This window comes from Ranitomeya variabilis, chromosome 1, assembly GCF_051348905.1.
Source record: "Ranitomeya variabilis isolate aRanVar5 chromosome 1, aRanVar5.hap1, whole genome shotgun sequence".
NCBI classification, from domain to species: domain Eukaryota; kingdom Metazoa; phylum Chordata; class Amphibia; order Anura; family Dendrobatidae; genus Ranitomeya; species Ranitomeya variabilis.
Window position 1 is genome coordinate 994860078 of NC_135232.1, and position 24253 is coordinate 994884330.

Genomic DNA, 24253 nt, shown 5'->3' on the forward strand with positions numbered 1-24253 from the left:
GCCACCTTGCCCCAGCTTTCCCATTAAGCATAGGGTTAGGAATAGGGTTAGGGATAGGGTTAGGATCAGGGTTAGAGGTAAGGATAGGGTTAGGGGTAGGGGTAGAGTTAGGGGTAGGGATAGGGTTAGGATTAGGGTTAGGGATAGGGTTATGGGTATGGATAGGGTTAGCATTAGGGTTAGGGGTAGGGATATAGTTAGGATTAGGGTTAGGGATAGGGTTAGGATTAGGGGTAGGGTTAGGGATATGGTTAGGATTAGGGGTAGGGTTAGGGGTAGAGTTAGGGGTAGGGATAGGGTTAGGATTAGGGATAGGGTTAGGATTAGGGTTAAGATTAGGGGTAGGGTTAGGGATAGAATTAGGATTAGGGTTAGGGGTAGGGATAGGGTTATGATTAAGGGTAGGGTTAGGTTTAGGATTAGGGGTAGGGATAGGAGTAGGATAAGGGGTAAGGTTGGGATTAGGGTTAGGGTTGGGATTAGGGGTAGGGTTGGGATTAGGAGTAGGGTTAGGATTAGGATTAGGGTTGGGATTAGGGGTAGGGTTACAGTTGGGATTAGGGTTAGGGGTGTGTTGGGGTTAGGGTTGGAGTTAGAATTGGGGGGTTTCTACTGTTTAGGCACATCTGGGGCTCTGCAAATGCAACATGACGCCTGCAGACCATTCCATCAAAGTCTGCATTCCAAAACATCACTCCTTCCCTTCCAAGCCCCGCGTGTGCCCAAACAGTGGTTCCCCAACAGATTAGTTCCTTGGGATGTCGTTTCCAAAATGGGGTCAATTGTGGGGGAGCCCCAATGTTTAGGCACATCAGGGGCTCTGCAAATGCGATATGGTGTCCGCTAACGATTGGAGCTAATTTTCCATTCAAAAAGTCAAATGGCGCTCCTTCCCTTCTGAGCCCTGCCGTGCACCCAAACAGTGGTTTACCCCCATATAAGGTATCGATGTACTCAGGAGAAATTGGCAAACAAACTTTAGGATCAATTTTATCCTGTTGCCCATGTGAAAATGAAAAAATTGAGGCTATAAGAAAATTTTTGTGAAAAAAAAGTACTTTTTCATTTTTATGAATAAATTTGTGAAGAACCTGGGGGTTTAATGTGCTCACTATGCATCTAGATAAGTTCCTTGGGGGGTCTAGTTTCCAAAATGGGGTCACTTGTGGGGGATCTCAAATGTTTAGGCACACAGGAGCTCTCCAAACGCGACATGGTATCCGCTAACGATTGGAGCTAATTTTCCATTCAAACAGTCAAATGGCGCTCCTTCCCTTCCGAGCCCTGTCGTGCGCCCAGACAGTGGTTCCCCCCACATATGGGGTATCGGCGTACTCAGGACAAATTGGACAACAACTTTCGGGGTCCACTTTCTTCTTTTACTCTTGGAAAAATAAAAAAACTGTTGCTAAAAGATAATTTTTGTGACTAAAAAGTTAAATGTTCATTTTTTCCTTCCATCTTGCTTCTGCTGCTGTGAAACACTTGAAGGGTTAATAAACTTCTTGAATGTGGTTTTGAGCACCTTAAGGGGGGCAGTTTTTAGAATGGTGTCACTTTTGGGTATTTTCAACCTTACAGACCCCTCAAACTGACTTCAAATGTGAGGTGGTCCCTAAAAAAAATGGTTTTGTAAATTTTGTTGTAAAAATGAGAAATCGCTGGTCAACTTTTAACCCTTATAAGTTCGTAACAAAAAAAAAATTGTTTCCAGAATTGTGCTGATGTAAAGTAGACATGTGGGAAATGTTATTTATTAACTATTTTGTGTCACATAACTCTCTGCTTTAACAGAATAAAAATTCAAAATTTTAAAATTGCAAAATTTTCAGAATTTTTGCCAAATTTCCATTTTTTTCACAAATAAACGCAAAAATTATCGACCTAAATTTACCACTAACGTGAAGCCCAATATGTCATGGAAATACAATCTCAGAACCGGTAGGATCCGTTGAAGCGTTCCTGAGTTATTACCTCATAAAGGAACACTGGTCAGAATTTCAAAAAACGGCCAGGTCCTTAAGGTCAAAATAGGCTGGGTCATGAAGGGGTTAAAGTCAACCTGTTATTAGATTCATGCTGCATAAACTATGGTTTTCTCCATTTCAATGACAGGGGGAGTCGTATTATTCAACTGCAGCGGTGAAAAGTTGGCAAGAGACCCGCCTCGGACAAGTCAGCCGAGACACATTATGTTTGCTCTGAGACCCTGAGCATTTCAGAGTATTACATAACTAGCTGAAATCGCGCCCCATGATTCTGATGACAGGCTCCCTTTAAAGACAATGTTATTACAGTAATGACAGGCATTAGTGGTACATTTATATTATCTTTTTATTACAGGGAGTAAGAGAGGAAGGATATGCAGATCCTGGCATGGCAGCGCAGGATGCTATGGTATGTGCCCTGTGGTTTGGAGGCTAACAGATTATTCTTCAGTATTTTAGAATTTAATTTATTTTTTGTGGTCATTTAAAAAGTGACAATTTTATAATTTTCATTATATCCTCTTTATATAAAGCTACTCTTTTATGAAAGGGCCACCCTCCATTCTAAAGACCATTTTAACTGCAATTTTGGGAGGTCACTGCATATAATGAGAAAATAGAAACCTCTTTTATTAAAAATTAGAGTTTCTTTCTTTTACTAGTTTATAAAATGGATTCATTGGCTGCTGTGCAAAAAGGTTCTCTACCTAACGGCTCATGCAGACTTCAGGTTTTATTCACGTATGAGAAAAACTGACCGACTTTCATCAGTGATTTTCATCAGAATTTGGTCAGTTTTTTGTCACTGATGAGAAAATAAAAGAAAGTCTCTCCACTTTCTCCTATCAGTCAGTGAAAAATGGACAGCACACGGATGGCATCTGAATGCTGTCAGATTTTTTCACTGCGCCATAGACTTGCCTTGGCGATTTTGATCTGACACTAATATAAATTTCGGACATGTCTCTGTGATTTTGAATGGATCATTCAGTCCAATGAAAAAAATCAGATATGTGAACATTCTCAGAGCACCATAACAATGGAAACAATGACAGCTCATCTCATCTGCATCAATCGCATCCTAGATATACAACAGCCTGAGCAGGCAATAGAAAATATCAATGCAGATGAAAGTCGACACTCCATTCTCCTCGGTTTAGCACTTTATTGGACATCCATGTGCTACAATAACAGTAAAATCTTCAAACACGCCGTTTGTCATAGATCACTATCTGGCTGATGGTTTGAAGATCTTACTGTGGTTGTTGCACATGCATTTCTAATTAAGTGTTGTGCCAAGGAGAATGACTATGACTAAGGAATTGTATTCCAGAACGCATCAGATGGTTTGATGATTTTATTGCCATTGTTTCACATTGATTTCAAATAAAATGTTGAAGCAAGAAGAATAGAGTGCCGACTTTCTTCTGCCTTGATATAGAGTGTCGTAGAGTCGTAGGTATAAATTCTATCTCTGAAATAACAGGGTAGCATTTGTACGTAAAAAATTAACGTGTGAACAAGTCCTAAATAGCATAAAATTGTCTCTTGATATGTTCTAGGTCCTGTGGGAAGCATGTCAAAGAAGAACAGGGGAGCACAAAAACATCATGCAAATGATCTTATGTAATAAAAGCCACCAGCAGTTATGGATGGGTAATGCTTCCTTAATATTGTATCTGTACATAAGAAAATGTTTTTATGAACAAACACTATCTTGTTAGATGCATGAAGCTGACAGAACTGACTTTTAAGGCTGTGATCCGAAAATAAGTTACTTTTAAGCACGCCATGCACATCACATGCACTCTTTTGGCTGATAGTTGTCTCCTCCATATTCCCTACATATTCCCATAGGCATGCATTGTTCATCTAGGCAGAGTGTGTTGTGTTCTATAAGGGAAGAAGGGAGCAGGCTGCTGGCGGATATCTCTTGCTCCTGGGAAACAAAATGATCGGGCATGTTGAAATCCAAGTGCCCAATCCTTAGTTATATCAATAAATGCCCTGATACTATGTGGCTAGAGAATATTGTCAAAGACCTTCTAGTATGGAGGAGCCTGGTGTGTCATCACACTGTGCCTCACAGCGAGAGATGCGATGTGTATCTGTGCAAGGGATAGCATTTCGTTGTATTTAGGGAGTTGGACGTGAATCTATAAAGTGTAACAGAAATCAAAAAAGAAAAGGTCACTCATAGTAAACAGTGGAGTACTCAAACTATCTAAAATGATGTAGAAAGATGTACTTTACACATCATCAGGATAAAATAGTAACTTTATTAACTTTACCATCATAAAGAATGTATAAAATCAGCAGAAGTATATAAGTATGGAAAAACTGACAGCCAGAAAATAGATGGTTTCATCTACTGAATTGCACATTGACCGAATGCACAAAATGTGGAGCATAAAACAACAAAACTACAAGTGTATATTCCAATATATATATATATATATATATATATATATATATATATATATATATATATTTTTTTTTTTTTTTATTTATTTATTTATTTTTTTCTGGGATGGGGCTTCACAGTTATTGTCACAGATGCCTCATACATACATGTACTTGTTTTTCAGCAGCCGTTATTTAAAAGTTGCTGCTATGCCTTTCAAAGGTACATATGGATTTACCCAAATCTGAAGTTTTCACTGTTCACTTTGTGCAAATTTGCCATTATACATTTCATGGTATAGAAAATGTTCAACCAAAAACTTTAAACCCAATTTTTTATTATTTTTGAATGTACATTGATTATGTTAAGATTCAGATGGCTATTTAACCCCTAAGTACTTCATGTGTTTTGGCAATTGTTATTGTTTCTCATTGACACATCTCATAGCCATAGTGTTTAATTTATTTATTCTTTTACTCACCTTTCTAAAAAGCCTTATTAGGGATATTTTTATTTTTTGCTATACAAATTGATTTTTAATGGCATCTTTCCGGAGTACATACAATGCATTCTATAACTTTAATTTGTTGGGAGTGGGGGCATTCATCTTTTGCTATCAATAGCATAATAAATGTATTCACCATATCAAAATGTTTATAGCAATTTACATATTTCAATTCTTTTATTCTACATTTTTCATATTTTACACAATAAAAACCATTTAGAAAAAACTTAAATTTGTTTTTCAATTGCCACCTTACAAACCCATAAAATGTTCATTTTTCTGTTGAGAAAGCTGTAAGAAGGCTTATTTTTACTGGAACGAGTTGTTGTTTCTATAGGAACTATTTGGGATATATCTTAATTGCTGTATATTCTAGGGGTTTTTTGAGAGGCTGTATGAATAACAGTCCTGGCATGGTTTTTTTTTGTTTTTCAGCAATGTTATTTTTCATGTGAAATAGATACCAAAACGGTCATATACGAAGTTCAAAGATTTGCACCTTATAGGCAAAGTAGGAGGTCCCAAAGTGTTTAGAAACCTAAGAGAACAAACGTGTGCTTGGATTACAGTAAATATTTGTTTTTAAAAAAGGGGAATTTTATTAAACATTTATTTATTATCTTAGCTGTTACAGCAGGAGCTCTGTTACTTAACAATTCAGGCTAAGTTAATAATGAGACTTGTGGTGCAAGGTAATGTTCAGTTTGGTGCAGGTTGATGCATTTAGCAACAAGCAAATCTGCCAAAATCCAAATTTGGCAATTCACACAAATTTGGGTAGAATTTTTTTTTCCACATTGCAAAGCATAATTAATGTAGTGATTAAAAATAAAAAAATAATATAATTACTTTATCACTGAGCTGTCTCAGCGATGCAGCTAATGTCAGGTCCTACGTTAACTTCGTAAAGCTCCTTCCTCCAAGTCAGGAGTCAGTCACCAGATCTCAGTGGCCAAGTGATTAAAAACCTGGAAATGATCACTTTTTGTCTGTAACATCCATGTTGATACCTGCCTTCTCTGTTTAACCCCTTAAACGCCGGAGCTTTTTTCGGTTTTGCATTTTTGTTTTTGGCTCCCCTCCTTCCCGAGCCATAACTTTTTTATTTTTCCATCAATATGGTCATGTTGGGGCTTAATTTTTGTGAGACGAGTTGTACTTTTGAATGACACTATTGGTTTTACCATGTTGTGTACTATAAAACGGGAACAAAATTCCAAGTGCTGTGAAATTGCAAAAAAGTGCAATCCCACACTTGTTTTTTGTTGGGCTTTTTTGCTAGGTTCACCAAATGCTAAAACGGACCTGTCATTATGATTCCCCAGGTCAATACGAGTTCATAAACATGAAACATGTCTAGGTTCTTTTTTATTTTCCGTTACCCGTAGTGTCTCCATTTTTCGTGAGATGGGTTGGGTGAAGGCTTATTTTATGCGCGCCGAGCTGACGTTTTTAATGATACCATGTTGATACAGATGTGTTATTTTGATCACCCGTTATTGTACTTTAATTCAATGTCGCAGCGACCAAAAAAAGTAATTCTGGCGTTTTTGCTTTTTTTCTCACTACGCCATTTAGCGATCAGGTTAATCCTTTGTTCCTTGATAGATTGGGCGATTCTGAATGTGGCGATAGCAAGTATGTGCAGGTTTGATTTTTTTTATTGTTTTATTTTGATTGGGGCGAAAGGGAGTGATTTAAACTTTTTTTTTTTTTTTCAAAATTTTGGCATGCTTCAATAGCCTCCATGGGAGGCTAGAAGCTGCCACAACTTGATTGCCTCTACTACATAGAGGTGATGCTCAGATCGCCCTTATGTAGTAGAATTACAGCATTGCTATGAGCACCGACCACAGGATGGTGCTCATAGCAATCTGGCATCAACAACCATAGAGGTCTTCAGGAGACCTCTGGTTGTCATGCCATTGCATCGGTGACCCCCGATCATGTCACCGATGCACGCATTTCCAGCCGAATGGCGGTAAGCGCTTGTTAAATGCTACTGTCAGAGTTTAACTAGTTAGTAGGCACAGGCGAATTGCGATTTTGCCAGCGCCTATTGCAGGCACATGTCAGCTGATCAAAACAGCTGACATGTCCCGGCTTTGATGCAGGCTCATCGCCGGAGCCTGCATCGCCGGAGCCTGCATCAAAGTGAGGGTACTGACCTCAGACATACTATTCCATCTGAGGTCAGAAAGGGGTTAAACTTCAGTCACTGGGAGGCATTGCATCTTCACTGTGGGTGATGCCAAGCTACATGGCAGGCCTGTTTAATTGTATGGAACTCAGTTAAGATTAATTTCTTGCTTTGGTTCTTAATTAGAGATGGGCAAACCTGAACAGTAAAGTTTAGCATCCGTATTGAACACCTACTGTTCGGCATAGACACCAAACACAAACTTCATCAAGAAGTTCATTTTACTGATAATTCTGGCGCTTTGCCGCCTCCTCCCACTTGCCCTGTAGCAGTAGCAAGTGGGGTTCATATTTGTGGGGTTGATGTCATCTTTGTATTGTCAGGTGACATCAAGCCCACAGCTTAATAATGGCGAGGCGTCAATAAGACACCTGTCCATTACTAATCCTATAGTTATATTGTAAATAAAGACACAGCCAGAATAAAGTCCTTTATTTGAAATAAAACAGAAACACACTTTTACTTTATTTAAAAATAACAAACACAGTTATACTCACCTAACGCCTAATTCCACTGAATCCCTCATCTCCTGTAATTAAGCAAAAATAATAAAACAACAATATCCCTCTCTTGTCCATAGTTCTGCCTCACGCGTAATCCATGTCTGGGGCATAAATAGTTTTCAACCTGGATGCTGCCAAGATGCGACTGTCCAGGTTGAGAACCACTGGTGAATGAGCAGCTGCGAGCGCAGCCTTAGTGACTAGCGGTGACATTGAGGTTACTATAACTATATATAGCTATATGATTAGTAATGGAGAGGTGTCTTGTAGACACCTCTCCATTACTAACGCATGGACTTGATGTCACCTGACAATACAAAGGTGACATCAACCCCACATTTATGAACCCCACTTGCCACCGCTACAAGGGCAAGAGGGAAGAGCCAGGCAAAGCGCCAGATATGGCACATCTAATACATGCACATTTCTGGATGGCTTTAGGCTGCTATTTTTAGGTTGTGGGTAATAACATAACCTTTATACCTCCAATCACAGCTGCATGCTCATGCTGTCTTTTGACAGCATGGGAACCGCAGCTCTCTGACCGGCGGTAATGATTTTACTGCCTATCAGAAGCGGTGTTTACTGCGCTGTCATGCATATGACAATGTGGCAATGTTTGGGCACCCTATTCAAGTGAGTGGAATCTGGGTACTGTTTTGGTACACGAACCCAAACTTTTTTTAACTGTTCGGCCGAACCCGCCGGACCCGAACATCCAGGTGTCCGCCCATCTATATTCTTAATTATTTTGTTTTGTGAGTTCATGGTTGTATGGCTTACTATATAGACCCCTGAATTCCTGTCTCCTTGCTAGTTATAACTTCTTCTATCTGGTCCATACCATTATGGTCAGCTCTTGTAGTTCTATTGTTTTGTCTCTTGTTTCAGACCTCAGCCCATTTACTGGCTATTCCTCTGAGTTATGACTTTGTCCCTTGTTCTGGTTCTGACCCAACAACCTGACCATTCTTGCCGCCTGCTCCACCGTCCAGTATCTACTCCAAGGACTCATATCATGGTCTCTATGTTAGTCCACATCACTTTACCTGATAGCCAGAATAGCTAGCCTGCCCGTGGAAGCCCTAGTTAGAGATGGTGGACAACCACAGACAAAGCAACTTTACTCTGTCCTCATGCAGAATGGCCTGTATTGAATCCACAGAGGTTGGGGTTATCTGATCTTATTATTTTGAAACCATCCTTGCTGTTAGCAATTGTTTTAGGGGAGCGTCACAACCTCTTTAAACTGATGTACATTGCAGATAGTACATAAAATGAAATACATTTCATGCTATTCAAAAGGTTACATTGAAGAAAAACCTAACTGTATAAGTACAACATTTTCAAGTTATTTTATATTTTTAAGTTTTTCAGGAATTTCAAAACATTTCTGGACAAGACATAGCAGCGGTCATTGAAAATTGTTACGATGGATACTTTCAGCAGCTGCTCTTGGCAATAGGTTAGTAACTACAAAATCATCTTATTCCACGTGTCCGATATACATTTACCACCAGTTTCTGCTAATCTATAATTAGTGTCCTTAAATGATGTTCATTATTTAAAAGGTAGAAGTGGCCAATTTATACCTCATAATAGTCAGGACTTGAAATGCGAATAAGATTTAATTTACGCGGTGTGCTGAAGCTTTCACTCTACAAAGCGAGTAATGTTCTGTATCCATATGGAGAAGATTCATTTATATAAATGCAATTTCCTCTTGGGATAATACTCTTTCTTATTTTGCAAGATGCTTGAGGCAGAATGCATTACTATGAAATGTCATCGTACATAAGAGCTCCTGCTCCTATTTCTACAAATCATATTTGTCGGGTCAGTTGTCTATGTTGTTATCATGAAAAGAGATTTGTGGGAATATTCAGACCTATTCCATCTGCTTCTCTACAAAAAGAGACAAACAAGGTACAACATATTCTTCATTCACCACAATTTGTACATATAGCTTCTAGTTAAAGGAAATCTGTCAGATGATCCATGCTTCGCAAACCGTGGGCAGCATGTATCGGACACTGGCTGTACGATCACAGCCATGTATGTGTGTCTCGGAAACACCGAGGTACACCTGTACATAGAACAAGAAAACACTTCTGCATCTTTACTATTAGCTCCATGCAGGTAATAACATTTCTACATAGGACACATCCCTGGAAGATCCTACAACTTACATTAGCTCTTGAGAGGAAGATAGTAAAAAAATACAATCTAATCTACGATAATTAAAGTAAAGGGTGTTACTGACCTCCCGATTCCCTGAAGCTAGGATGTAGAGTAGCTAATTGCCTGCTTGACATTTGCTTTACACAAGCTTTGAGGTGAGGTCCCAGCTGAGTCTATGGGGAACATTTTAAACTAATACTTCTCATATGACCCTTAATAGAAAGTAGCAGTCTACGGTCAAGTTAACATATGTTTCTATGAAGACCCCTGTTGCTTTTTAGGCTCTAGTGTGATTTCTGCCTACATCTAATTCCACAACTAAATTTAATCATTTTAATAAACGTTACTCATCCACTTGACAAATCTTTTAGGCTTTCTTCACACAATTTTTTGCAAATAAACTACACATAAAAATGCCTCCTGTTAATTTCAAAGGCACATGAATTTGCTTTCTGGCATTTTTCAAAATTTTTTTTAATTAGTCTGTTTAGCAGCATGTGTTTTTATACCTTTTTTCCCTGTTAGGCTATGCTGCGTTCTTGTTATTGCGAGCCGTCTGAGTGATGTTTCCGCTCTTCAGACTCTCCGGGTCACACTGTGTGATCCAGAAGTGTCTTTAAGGCCACGTTCACATGTTCAGTATTCGGTCATGGGAACACTTCTCTAAATAGAAACTAATGAGACAAATGTATGTTATATTGGTATCTTTTTGACATACCATATGTGCACAAATTCATTTCAATCAATTTTTTTATGCAGGTGCTTTTTTATCTTTTTTTTTTAAAAAACAGAGGAAAAATACATATTTTGTTACAACACTGCAGTCTTGGAAGACAGATGCAAACTTATTGTCATATATTTGTATCTGTTTTTATCATTGTTTTTGTTACATAAACAAGTGTCATGATCTCCTAACACTCCTCACCCCCCTCCATATCTTTTAAAAACCACACGGATCCGTTTTAATTGTTTAAAAAAATGGATGCAATGTTGATGTTAAGGAAAAAAAATATTGCTTGAAAATAATAATAATCTTTATTTTTATATAGCGCTAACATATTCCGCAGCGCTTTATAGTTTGCACACATGATCATCGCTGTCCCCGATGGGGCTCACAATCTAAATTCCCTATCAGTATGTCTTTGGAATGTGGGAGGAAACCTACACAAACACAGAGAAAACTTACAAACTCCTTGCAGATGTTGTCCTTGGTGGGATTTGAACCCAGGACCCCAGCGCTGCAAGGATTTAGTGCTAACCACTGAGCCATCGTGCTTCCCATTTGCATCAATTGTACAATATAATAAGTTTTTTGTTGTTTATAAAATAATGAGGTGATGCTGTTAAAAATTTACAAAAACTTGCAGTGAAACAGGCTTTACAGGGGTTGTCCAGGACTTTAATATTGATGGCCTAACATTAGGATAAGTGATCAGCATCTGATCAGTGGGGGTGCGACACTTGGCACCACCGCAGATCAGCTGTTCCCAGTGCCTGTGAAGCTGCAGAGCTCCATGAACTACATAGTGGCTGCGCCTAGGTACTGCACAGCCACACCCTATCGATTTAAATACTGAGCGGATGTGCAGTACCCGCCATGGCCACTATACATTTGATGGAGCTGTGCTGTGCAGCTCGGTAACTGAGCACATTCAACCACCAGAATTAGGAACAGCACCTCCACCAATCAGATATTGATGACCTGCCCTAAGGATAGGCCATCAATATAAAAGTACCGGGCAGCCACTTTAATAAGTGGAATATGTGATTCAAAACAATGATAGAAGTTGAACTGTCATATTTCACCTAAAGAATTCTAGTCTTGATTATAAAATAAAATGAATCCTTTATTTAACATTTTTGTCTATTTCTCAGTGTCTTGTGTTCGAGACAAGCCATCATATTTTGCATACAGGTTGCACTCTGCAATTCATGTAAGTGGATATTCTTTATCATGAATGTTATAATTATGCGTCCTGTTCATTAAAGTTCATAGGTAGACAGCACAATAATTCAGAGGGGATCTGAGCTGGATGAGACATTCTGGATTTATAACTTAAAAGCATTATCATTAGAGGGAATACACACACAACAAATTTGTTGCCAAAACTTAGCATCTGTCCCATTCAGCTAAATCCTTATGCTTGCTGTAGGAACAGACTTATATGTAGGGATCAGATTTCAGTTGTATACATTTCTGTAATCACTCTAAGAATATATACCTTAGGGCAGAGACAGACTGCCGTATAACCTGTGCGGTGATCGCATCGCACTGCACGGACTGGCCCGGCTCCTCTCCTGACCTGAGCATGACAGAATGATGTATTTCTATGCAGCTGTCAAGCTCAGGTCAGGAGAGCAGGCAGCCAGTACAAGGTTTACGATGTGGTCCTCGCACAAGTTATACGGCAGTCTGTCTCTGCCCTTAAATCTACAGTCACACTAAGTTTGTATACATGGATTTTTTTAGGCTGAGAAATCCACATCTAAGAACCCCTAAGGGCTTATTCACGTGTCAGCATTTTGCCAAAATCAGGAGTGGAACTTACACAGAAAAACTATAATAGAAAGAATGACCCCTGTTCTGTGTTTTGGACACACTCCTGGTTTTGACATACAAACACTGGTGAAACAAAGATGCAAAAATACTGATGTGTGATGCTGCAAGATTCCCCATTCATTTGAATAAGAAAAAGTGTCAATAGTGTACATCATGGTTTTTCGTCTGTTTGAAAAGCATCATGTCTACTCTATGATGTGTAAACCATGTCAAAATGTTTATTTTTGAAGAGTTTGGTCAAGGTTTTTGCCACTATTTTAATTAAAAACACTTAAAAACCAGGCTGAAAGATATGTCAAATACTGCATCAAAATAGCACTGAAAAACGCATGTTCTTAAAAAATTTGTACAAAATCCGTATGACTCTTAGAAGCTGTTTTTAGATGTGGATTTTTTTTTTTTGACCAGAAGAATCCATGTAAAACAACCATGAACATATTCTTAGGCTACATTTCCACAATGAACTTTTGGGGAGTTTTTGATATTGCAGATTTTATAGGTACCGTAACTTCCATTTTGTCTAAAATACACAGCATCAAAATCTCACCAAAAGTTCTTTGTGGGAACGCAGCCTAAAAGACACTTGTTTGTTTTACCAGTTTAGGCCAAATATATTATAATTTCACATTTTATATTGCCTAAAATATTACACCTCATGCAAGGCTCTTAGCTCATGCGCTCCATTGCTACACTGCATTAGATGTAAAATAATATATTTATGATAAAAATGACTTGTTCTGAGCTGATAAAAGACTGTAGATAAGTGGTGGCTGGTTGTAATGATTATTATTTCTGTACTGCAGAGATCATTTTTTATATGGACTTTGCTGCCACCTGGTGTTATAAGGTTTAACATATCCCTTCAACAACTGCAGTTATACTAGATACAGTTATTAAATATGTGACAACTGATAGTAGTTTACGACCAATCTTACCTTCTAATATTATTATTACTATTACTAATAATAATAATTACTCACTTACGGTATTTAGAGCCATTAACTTCACAAACTTTTACAGACATCATCATCGCTGTCCCCATTGGGGTCACCTTCTAAATTCCCTATTAGTGTGTTTTTGGAGTGTAGGAGGAAACCCACGCAAACACAGGGAGAACATACATACTCCTTGCAGATTTTGTCCTCAGTGGGATTTCAATCCAGGACTCCAAAACAACAGTATTAACTACTGACACCTTTCAGATATTTGTACAGAATACTCTCAACAACGATCATATTTGCAAGGAAGCAATGTTTCTCTTTTTAGCCTTACTGTTCTTAAAGGGGTTGTCTCATCACCCTAAATTATTAAAATTGCAAACTGCTTGTAACAAAACAATCAACTTTGCTTATTAAAAATCCTCTCTGATCTCACAAGTGGCAGGATATTTCATTTCACTGTTACCTGCTCATTGCCTAAGATACTGGCCACCACTGCATTCTGTCTTCTATCTATAGCTCTGTACTGAAGACGGCCTATTTCTAGTTCCAACCAGCTTCAGTGCCATTGTGCAACTCCAGTTCTGCGGAAAGCACACAGTTCAGGCTATCGGAGCGACAATGGCTCTGGTCTGAACTGTCGAGCATGCAGGCGCACACTGCCCCCCAGAAAGCATGCAGCCAGGGCAGGGGAGAAATGTATTCCTGCAGATGATATTGAGTAAATCCCATTAAATATGTGAGAAGTGAGTACCATATCTGAAAAATATGGAGCCGTAACACGGCGCACTATATGGATTCACATTCTCAGGTAGGCATTAGGTATCGATAACACAGGGACTGGATTCCTTTGTCAAAACAAAGTGACGTTTATTTCCACAGGTTACACAACACCAAAACACAATCATAAACATAAATCCCTAGCCTTGTACAGACCCTGGCTACTCATGCACGGCTGAGCTAGTCCCAATCCAGTCAAATACAACAGCTATCATCCATAGCAACCAGTGACACTAGCAGTTTGGTGCCCACAACCTGTGCAGTCTCTTTCCAGAGAGATGTTCTGGCCTGTCTCTGTCTTCAGCTCTAACACAAATCCACTTGGGGCAGCTTCATACCAACTCTCTGTCTAAAGGTACCTTCACACTGAACGATATCGCTAGCGATCCGTGACGTTGCAGCGTCCTGGCTAGCGATATCGTTGAGTTTGACAGGCAGCAGCGATCAGGATCCTGCTGTGCCATCGTTGGTCGGAGCAGAAAGGCCAGAACTTTATTTCGTCGCTGGATCTCCCGTAGACATCGCTGAATTGGCGTGTGTGACGCCGATTCAGCGATGTCTTCACTGGTAACCAGGGTAAACATTGGGTTACTAAGCGCAGGGATGCGCTTAGTAACCCGATGTTTACCCTGGTTACCAGCGTAAACGTAAAAAAAAAAAAACACTACATACTTACATTCCGTGTCTCTCCCCCGGCGCTGTGCTTCTCTGCACTGTGTAAGCGCCGGCAGGCCGGAAAGCAGAGCACAGCGGTGACGTCACCGCTGTGCTTTCCGGCTGGCGCTTACACAGTGCAGAGAAGCACAGCGCCGGGGGACAGACACCGGAATGTAAGTATGTACTGTTTGTTTGTTTTTTACGTTTACGCTGGTAACCAGGGTAAACATCGGGTTACTAAGCGCGGCCCTGCGCTTAGCAACCCGATGTTTACCCTGGTTACCCGGGGACTTCGCATAGTTGGTCGCTGGAGAGCTGTCTGTGTGACAGCTCTCCAGCGACCACACAGCGACGCTGCAGCGATCGGGATCGTTGTCTAGATCGCTGCAGTGTCGCTAAATGTGACGGTACCTTAAGGCTATGTGCACACGTAGGCAATGGGGTGCAGAAGTTTCTGCACAAAATCCACATCTCCTGGCAGAATCCGCAGCTGTGGATTTGCCTCGGTTTTTATGCGGATTTTGTGCGGAATTGATGCGGATTTTCTGCGTTTTTTCCCACTGCGGATTTCTATAATGGAAGGGTGCAGAAACGCTGCAGATCCGCACAAAAGTGACATGCACTTCTTTTAAATCCGCAGCATTTCCGTGCTGATTTTTCCGCACCATCTGCACAGCTATTTTTTTTACCCATTGATTTACATTGTACTGTAAATCACAGTGCGGATCTGTTGCGTTTCTGAGCGGAAAAATCCGCTGCGGATCCGCACTAAATCCGCATCGTGTGCACATAGCCTTAGATGACCAACTAGCCTGTTTATACGCAGAGCTAGCCAGGTGCACCAAATCAGAGCCTACAGAGTGAGGATTTAATCATAGCCTACCTGACACTGCTACATACCCCCCTTTGCCAAAAGAAGGGGGCTGGGCACTATCTACCAAAATACAGAGCCTACAGGGCTTTAAATTGACCTGAACATGAGACTCATGCTTAATGAAAAGAGGGTGACCTAGTAACTCTGAGAACCTGCCCCTATTTTCTGGTACCAATTGTCGGTTATGTTTTTACGCAGAGGTTTCGAACAGGTTCCTACCCTCCCAAAGTTTTAATAGGTTGCCACAATATCTAGGAACTAGGAAATGCCTTCCTTTTTCCTGGTTGGTGTACTTTATAGCTAATTTCTCCCACATTTCCACCACACTACAGGGTCCCTGCCACTGGGTAAAGAACTTGATCTCCCCTGTGAGCACTAACACAAGTACCCGATCTCCTGGCTTAAATTATTTCACTTGAGCCAACCAATTATACCCCCTGGATTTCTTCACTTTGGCCTTGAGGAGGTGCTCTTTTTCCTGTCTCTTCACGTTGTTCCTACAACACAACAAATCAATATGCCTGGCCCCTTGCGGAACTCAACTATCAGCTCCCGGTTCCTGGGGAACCCCATTTACATTTTCCAGAGTACCTTTTACTGTCTCTGAGCTGGGCAGTCTCAAAGTTTTCCTGGGACTCCTCCAGGTCAGGGATATTTGGAGCGCCCACCAGGGCCGTGGGGATACGTGGTACAGGGCCGGTTCTTAAAGGGGACGTGTCATGGCAGCAGTGACCCGGTCCGTGGCCCTGGGCATCCAATAAAAGGGGAATAAAGTTTATGGGACAAATGTTCGTGATGCCACCTGTGGTACTCGGCAAATAGGAGATGTTAGCCAATGCTGCTTAAAGAGACCGCTGGGGGCTGATGGTGATGGAGCAGAGTTGGTACAGCTCTCCACAGGTCCCAGGACACTTAGGTTGTAAATAGTGGTGATGGCAGTTGTGGTAGTTGTAGTGCCGGGTGGATGGCGTAGTAAATAAGTGTGAGGACACAGCAAGATGCAGTTTCCAGTACTTTTCTCACAGTTCTTAGTTGCCCCAGCCGAGCTGTGTCCTCCGGGTTTGTGGTCCAGCCAGCTCTCAAGAAATTTGGGTGCACTTTCCAGAACTCTCTTTCATATGTCCTTTCCTGGCCGTTTCTCTGCGCTGGCTTCACCTCTCCTGCCCTGTGTCTGCCACACAGTGTCTCATGCCAGCAGCCTCGGGTCTTGTCGGGCGGCGAGCTCTAAGCCCACCTGGATCCTATATGACTGCCTTTTCAGTGAATGTGTGGAGATGTGGCTGTGCATTTTGCAAAAGCCACAGCCTCCGGTTATCTAGCTGAGTCCTTAGTTTCTCCACTATAATGGGGCCGGTCCCCTTACCTGCGACCTAGTCCCTCCACCTGACTCTGATCAGCATGAATACGAGCCCCACGGGTGGACTTCTCATTACCGATGCCTCTGGGAACCCTTCTGTCCTTCTGGGAGCTTCCTTCAATCTCTCTCTTTCACTTCTCTCTCCAAGCTGTCAGGAGCTGCAGACCCTCAAGTCTTCTCAGCTCCACTTCTCACACAATCTCACTAACTTTCCCTCCTAATTAGCTCCTCTCCTACTCTACCTAGCCCACCCACTCCTCCAACACCCTTTCCTATCCAGCCTGGGATGAGGCCTTCCTCACTTAGGGTATGCCCAGGTGCCCTGACTGAAGTGTCTAATGTTGGATGCAGGTGTAGGGTTCTGTGCCATGCCCCCTTCTTACCAGAGAGTGGAATACCACACCTCTGAATGAGATGCAGTACTCTGTGGCGACTGGACCCCAGGGGCGCCACATATTGGCTTCAGGGGACGCTTCCTAATCTTCCTTTCTAACCAATACAGTGAACGGACATTCATCATTTATATCACGAGACTTTGCTACCATAGCCATTTCCTAGAAGGACACTGGACTATTGGTTGCTACAGCTTTAGCCCATAAGTCCCAGAATAACGAAAAGTCACGTCAGATTACAATAGCATGCAACAAGTCCTAAATCATTCCCACTTGGTGGGAAATGGAACCACAGTCTGTGCATACTGTATGTCCACCTGGGCCATGGGAAAGTTTTAAGACATCTCCATGGATATACAGTTCAGACCAAAAGTTTGGACACACCTTCTCATTTAAAGATTTTTCTGTATTTTCATGACTATGAAAATTGTAAATTCACACTGAAGGCATCAAAACTATGAATTAACACATGTGGAATTATATACTTAACCAAAAAGTGTGAAACAACTGAAAATATGTCTTATATTCTAGGTTCTTCAAAGTAGCCACCCTTTTCTTTGATGACTGCTTTGCACACTCTTGGCATTCTCTTGCTGAGCTTCAAGAGGTAGTCACCGGAAATGGTTTTTAACTTCACAGTTGTGCCCTGTCAGGTTTAATAAGTGAGATTTCTTGCCTTATAAATGGTGTTGGGACCATCAGTTGTGTTGAGCAGAAGTCTGGTGGATACACAGCTGATAGTCCTACTGAATAGACTGTTAGAATTTGTATTATGGCAAGAAAAAAGTAGCTAAGTAAAGAAAAACGAGTGGCCATCATTACTTTAAGAAATGAAGGTCAGTCAGTCTGAAAAATTGGGAAAACTTTGACAGTGTCCCCAAGTGCAGTTGCAAAAACCATCAAGAGCTACAAAGAAACTGGCTCACATGAGGACCGCCCTAGGAAAGGAAGACCAAGAGTCGCCTTTGCTTCTGAGGATAAGTTTATCTGAGTCACCAGCCTCAGAAATCGCAGGTTAACAGCAGCTCAGATTAGAGACCAGGTCAATGCCACACAGAGTTCTAGCAGCAGACACATCTCTACAACAACTGTTAAGAGGAGTGTTAAGACAATAGTGGTTGAGGATCACAAATTACTCCAGCTAAGTAACATACATAGGACAAGCTCTAGGGAGGTGGCAAACTGGACTGACCGCAAATCTGAACCTATCCAAACACACTAGAAGTAGCCGGTGAACGTGCCTAAAAATCCTAGATGTCTCGAGCCAGCCTGAGGAACTAACTACCCCTAGAGAGAAAGAAAGACCTCTCTTGCCTCCAGATAAATAATCCCCAAAGATATAGAAGCCCCCAACATATAATAACGGTGAGGTAAGAGGAAGGCACATACACAGGGGTGAAAACAGATTTAGCAAATGAGGCCCACTAATACTAGATAGCAGAAAATAGTAAAGGGGTCTGTGCGGTCAGTAAAAAACCCTTACAAAATATCCACACTGAGATTTCAAGAACCCCCGCACCAACTAACGGTGTGGGGGGAGAAACTCAGTCCCCTAGAGCAACCAGCAAGCGAGGAAATCACATTTTAGCGAGCTGGACTAAAAACATAATAAATGCTGATTATCAAAAAATGATCAAACAAAAACTTAGCTTGTCTTGGAGAGACTGGGAGCAAGGTAGTCACAAGGGATCTGAAGAGCACTGAATACATTGAGAGCAGGCAAGGAACTGAGTATCCAGGTGAGCTAAATAGGAAACCAACCAAGGATAACGAACCAGCTGATGCTGCCAACCTGCAGAAAGACAACACTACACAGTACCGCCTGCGACCACCAGAGGGAGCCCAAAAACAGAGCTCACAACAGTACCCCCCCTTGAGGAGGGGTCACCAAACCCTCATCAAGACCCCCAGGGCGATCAAGACGAGCTGCGTGGAAGGCACAAACCAAATCGGCCGCATGAACATCAGAGGCGACAACCCAGGAATTATCCTCCTGACCATAGCCCTTCCACTTTACCAAACACTGAAGCCTCCGTCTAGAGATACGAGAATCCAAAATCTTCTCCACCACGTACTCCAATTCGCCCTCGACCAGCACCGGAGCAGGAGGCTCAACAGAAGGAACCACCGGTACCACATACCTCCGCAACAAAGACCTATGGAACACATTATGAATGGCAAACGATGCTGGGAGATCCAAACGAAAAGACACCGGGTTAAGGATTTCCAAGATCTTATAAGGACCAATGAAGCGAGGCTTGAATTTAGGAGAGGAGACCTTCATAGGAACATACCGAGAAGACAGCCACACCAAATCCCCAACACGAAGTCGGGAACCCACACCGCGGCGGCGGTTGGCAAAGCGCTGAACCTTCTCTTGTGACAACCTCAAATTGTCCACCACATGGTTCCAAATCTGCTGCAACCTATCCACCACAGAATCCACCCCAGGACAGTCAAAAGGCTAAACCTGACCCGAGGAAAAACGAGGATGGAAACCAGAATTGCAGAAAAACGGCGAAACCAAAGTAGCAGAACTAGCCCGATTATTAAGGGCAAACTCGGCCAACGGCAAAAAAGTCACCCAATCATCCTGATCAGCAGAAACAAAACATCTCAAATAAGTTTCCAACGTCTGATTAGTTCGCTCGGTTTGGCCATTAGTCTGAGGATGGAAGGCCGACGAAAAAGACAAATCAATGCCCATCTTAGCACAAAAAGTCTGCCAAAACCTGGACACAAACTGGGATCCTCTATCAGACACAATATTTTCAGGAATGCCGTGCAAGCGAACCACATTCTGAAAAAATAGAGTAACCAAATCGGAGGAAGAAGGCAACTTAGGCAAGGGCACCAAATGGACCATCTTGGAAAAACGATCACACACCACCCAGATGACAGACATTTTCTGAGATACCGGAAGATCCGAAATAAAATCCATGGAAATGTGCATCCAAGGCCTTTTCGGAATAGGCAAAGGCAAAAGCAAACCGCTGGCACGAGAACAGCAAGGCTTAGCCCGAGCACAAATCCCACAAGACTGCACAAAGGAACGCACATCCCGCGACAAGGAAGGCCACCAGAAGGACCTAGCCACCAAATCTCTGGTACCAAAAATCCCAGGATGACCCGCCAACACCGAAGAATGAACCTCGGAAATAACTCTGCTGGTCCATCTATCTGGGACAAACAGTCTCTCTGGTGGACAACGGTCAGGTCTATCCGCCTGAAATTTCTGCAGAACTCGTCGCAAATCTGGGGAAATGGCAGACAAAATCACTCCCTCTCTGAGAATACCAGCCGGCTCAGAAACTCCCGGAGAGTCAGGCACAAAACTCCTAGAAAGTGCATCAGCTTTCACGTTCTTCGAACCAGGCAGATATGAGACCACGAAGTTGAAACGGGAGAAAAACAACGACCAACGAGCCTGTCTAGGATTCAGGCGCTTGGCAGATTCAAGGTAAATCAGATTTTTGTGATCAGTCAAGACCACCACACGATATTTAGCTCCTTCGAGCCAATGTCGCCACTCCTCAAATGCCCACTTCATAACCAACAACTCCCGATTACCAACATCAGAATTCCGCTCGGCAGGCGAAAACTTTCTTGAAAAGAAAGCACATGGTTTCATCACAGAGCCATCAGAGCTTCTCTGCGACAAAACAGCCCCTGCTCCAATCTCAGAAGCATCAACCTCGACCTGGAAGGGGAGAGAAACATCTGGCTGACATAAGACTGGAGCTTAAGAAAACCGGTGCTTCAGCTCCCGAAAGGCCTCCACGGCCGCAGGAGACCAATTAGTCACATCAGAACCCTTCTTGGTCAAATCCGTCAAAGGTTTAACCACGCTAGAAAAATTAGCGATGAAACGACGGTAAAAATTAGCAAAACCCAAGAACTTCTGAAGACTCTTAACAGACGTGGGCTGAGTCCAGTCATGAATAGCCTGGACCTTGACTGGGTCCATCTCCACAGTAGAAGGAGAAAAAATAAAACCCAAAAAGGAGACCTTCTGTACTCCGAAGAGGCATTTTGAGCCCTTCACAAATAAAGCATTAGCACGCAGGACCTGAAACACCATCCTGACCTGCTTCACATGGGACTCCCAATCATCAGAAAAGACCAAAATGTCATCTAGATAAACAATCATAAATTTATCCAGATATTCTCGGAAGATGTCATGCATGAAAGACTGAAACACAGAAGGAGCATTAGAGAGTCCAAAAGGCATCACCAAGTACTCAAAATGGCCTTCAGGCGTATTAAATGCTGTTTTCCATTCATCTCCCTGCTTAATGTGCACAAGGTTATACGCACCACGGAGATCTATCTTGGTGAACCAACTGGCACCCTTAATCCGAGCAAACAAATCAGACAATAGTGGTAAAGGATACTGAAATTTGACTGTGATTTTATTCAGAAGACGATAATCTATACAAGGTCTCAAAGAACCGTCCTTCTTGGCCACAAAAAAAAAATCCTGCACCAAGAGAGGAAGAGGATGGGCGAATATGTCCCTTCTCCAGACTCCTTTATATAACTCCGCATCGCGGCATGCTCTGGTATAGACAGATTAAAAAGTCGTCCCTTAGGGAATTTACTACCAGGAATTAAATTTATAGCACAGTCACAATCCCTATGAGGAGGCAGGGCACTGGACCTGGGTTCATCAAATACATCCTGGTAGTCAGACAAAAACTCAGGGACCTCAGAAGGAGTGGAAGAAGCAATAGACACCAACGGAGCATCGCCATGAATTCCCTGACAACCCCAACTTGACACAGACATAGCTTTCCAATCTAAAACTGGATTATGAGCCTGCAGCCATGGCAGACCCAAAACGACAACTGTTGTGGATTCTGTTTGTGGGCTCCCTCTGGTGGTTACTGCTGGTACTGGGTGACTTTGGTGGGTTGCGGCCTTTGGTTTCCACCTGTCCATCAGAGGCTGGGTGTTTCCTATTTTACCTGGCCTTTCTGTCATTCCCTTGCCGGCTATCAATGTATTCAGATGTGCTCTGTTTGGTTCCTGCCTACCTGCTCCCAGATCTTTCAGGATAAGCTAAGTGCTGATTTTCAGTTGTTTGGTTTTTTGTCCAGCTTGCTTATTATGTCTCTATGCTAGCTGGTAGCTCTAGTGGACTGAGGTTCTCCCCATGTGCCATGAGTTGGCACATGGGTTCTTGTAATCTCAGGATGGTTTTTTTGATTAGGGTTTTTTGCTGACCGCTCAGTCCCCTTTTGTATCATTCTGCTTTCTAGTTTACAGCGGGCCTCAATTTGCTAAAGCTATATATATCATCTCTATGTATGTGCCTTCCTCTCATTTCACCGTCAATACATGTGGGGGGCAACTATATCTTTTGGGGTTCGTTCCTCTGGAGGCAAGTGAGGTCTTATTTTCTCTGCAGTACTAGTTAGCTCTTAGGCTGGTGCGTGGCGTCTAGAACCAACGTAGGCACGCTCCCTGGCTATCTCTAGTTGCGTTTGTCAGGCGTAGGGCAGCGGTCAGCCCAGGTTCCATCACCCTAGAGCTCGTCCGTTATTTATTTGTACTTTGCTTGTCCTGTACTATCCCTAGCCATTGGGGATTCATGACAGTATAGCCGGCCAACAAAGTGTTAATTGTTTGGGCTGAAGCAGGAGGAAAAGAAGTGTTTAGGGAATTTTTTTTTTTTTTTTCCCTTCAGAGTTTTGCTGCCTAGCCCTTAATTGCTGTCTAGCTGCTTCTTACCTCCTCTTAACCCTTGAATGGCTCTGATCTTAGCTGTTTAACATGGATGTCCAGAGTTTGGCTTCCAGCCTGAGTAATCTCGCGGCAAAAGTTCAAAACATACAGGATTTTGTTGTTCACACTCCCATGTCTGAACCTAGAATTCCTATTCCAGAGTTTTTTTCTGGAGATAGATCTACCTTCCTGAATTTCAGGAACAATTGTAAATTGTTTCTTTCTTTAAAATCTCGCTCCTCTGGAGACACTGGGCCTACTGGTATCCTTAGGGATGGGGTAATATTGTCCGCCGTATCCCCAGACTTGCGACGCGCATTGCAGGAGTTTCAGGTGGATAAACCGGATCGATGTCCACCAGAAAGACTGTTTGTTCCGGATGATTGGACCAGTAGAGTCATCTCCGAGGTCCATTCTTCTGTGTTGGCTGGTCATCCTGGAATATTTGGTACAAGAGACTTGGTGGCCAGGTCTTTTTGGTGGCCTTCCTTGTCTAGGGATGTGCGTACCTTTGTGCAGTCTTGTGAAGTGTGTGCTCGAGCTAAGCCTTGCTGTTCACGGGCCAGTGGGTTGTTGTTATCCTTGCCCATCCCGAAGAGGCCTTGGACGCACATTTCCATGGATTTTATTTCTGATCTCCCGGTTTCACAGAAAATGTCCGTTATCTGGGTTGTGTGTGACCGCTTTTCTAAGATGGTTCATTTGGTGCCCTTGCCTAAGTTGCCCTCCTCCTCTGAGTTGGTTCCTTTATTTTTTCAGAACGTGGTTCGTTTGCATGGGATTCCGGAGAATATCGTTTCTGACAGGGGATCCCAGTTTGTGTCTAGATTTTGGCGGACGTTTTGTGCCAAGATGGGCATTGATTTGTCTTTCTCGTCTGCATTCCATCCTCAAACGAATGGCCAGACGGAGCGAACTAATCAGACCTTGGAAACTTATTTGAGGTGTTTTGTTTCTGCTGATCAGGATGACTGGGTTGCTTTTTTGCCACTGGCCGAATTTGCTCTTAATAATCGGGCTAGTTCTGCCACGTTGGTCTCTCCTTTTTTTTGTAATTCGGGGTTTCATCCTCGTTTTTCCTCTGGTCAGGTGGAGTCTTCGGATTGTCCTGGAGTGGACGTGGTGGTGGACAGGCTACATCAGATTTGGAATCAGGTGGTGGACAATTTGAAGTTGTCTCAGGAGAA

At 42.3% G+C, this 24253-nt stretch overlaps 1 protein-coding gene across 2 annotated transcripts in view; it reads left to right on the top strand.

Annotated features, from left to right (window-relative positions):
* Positions 1–24253, top strand: part of ANXA10 (annexin A10) — a 169343-nt gene that overhangs the window by 123586 nt on the left and 21504 nt on the right. For both annotated transcript variants that reach the window (XM_077279471.1, XM_077279472.1), the window contains exons 7-10: positions 2344–2397; positions 3551–3644; positions 8970–9065; positions 11657–11715. In XM_077279471.1, the coding sequence (XP_077135586.1) occupies positions 2344–2397; positions 3551–3644; positions 8970–9065; positions 11657–11715 (303 nt within the window). The remainder of the gene's footprint in view (positions 1–2343; positions 2398–3550; positions 3645–8969; positions 9066–11656; positions 11716–24253) is intronic.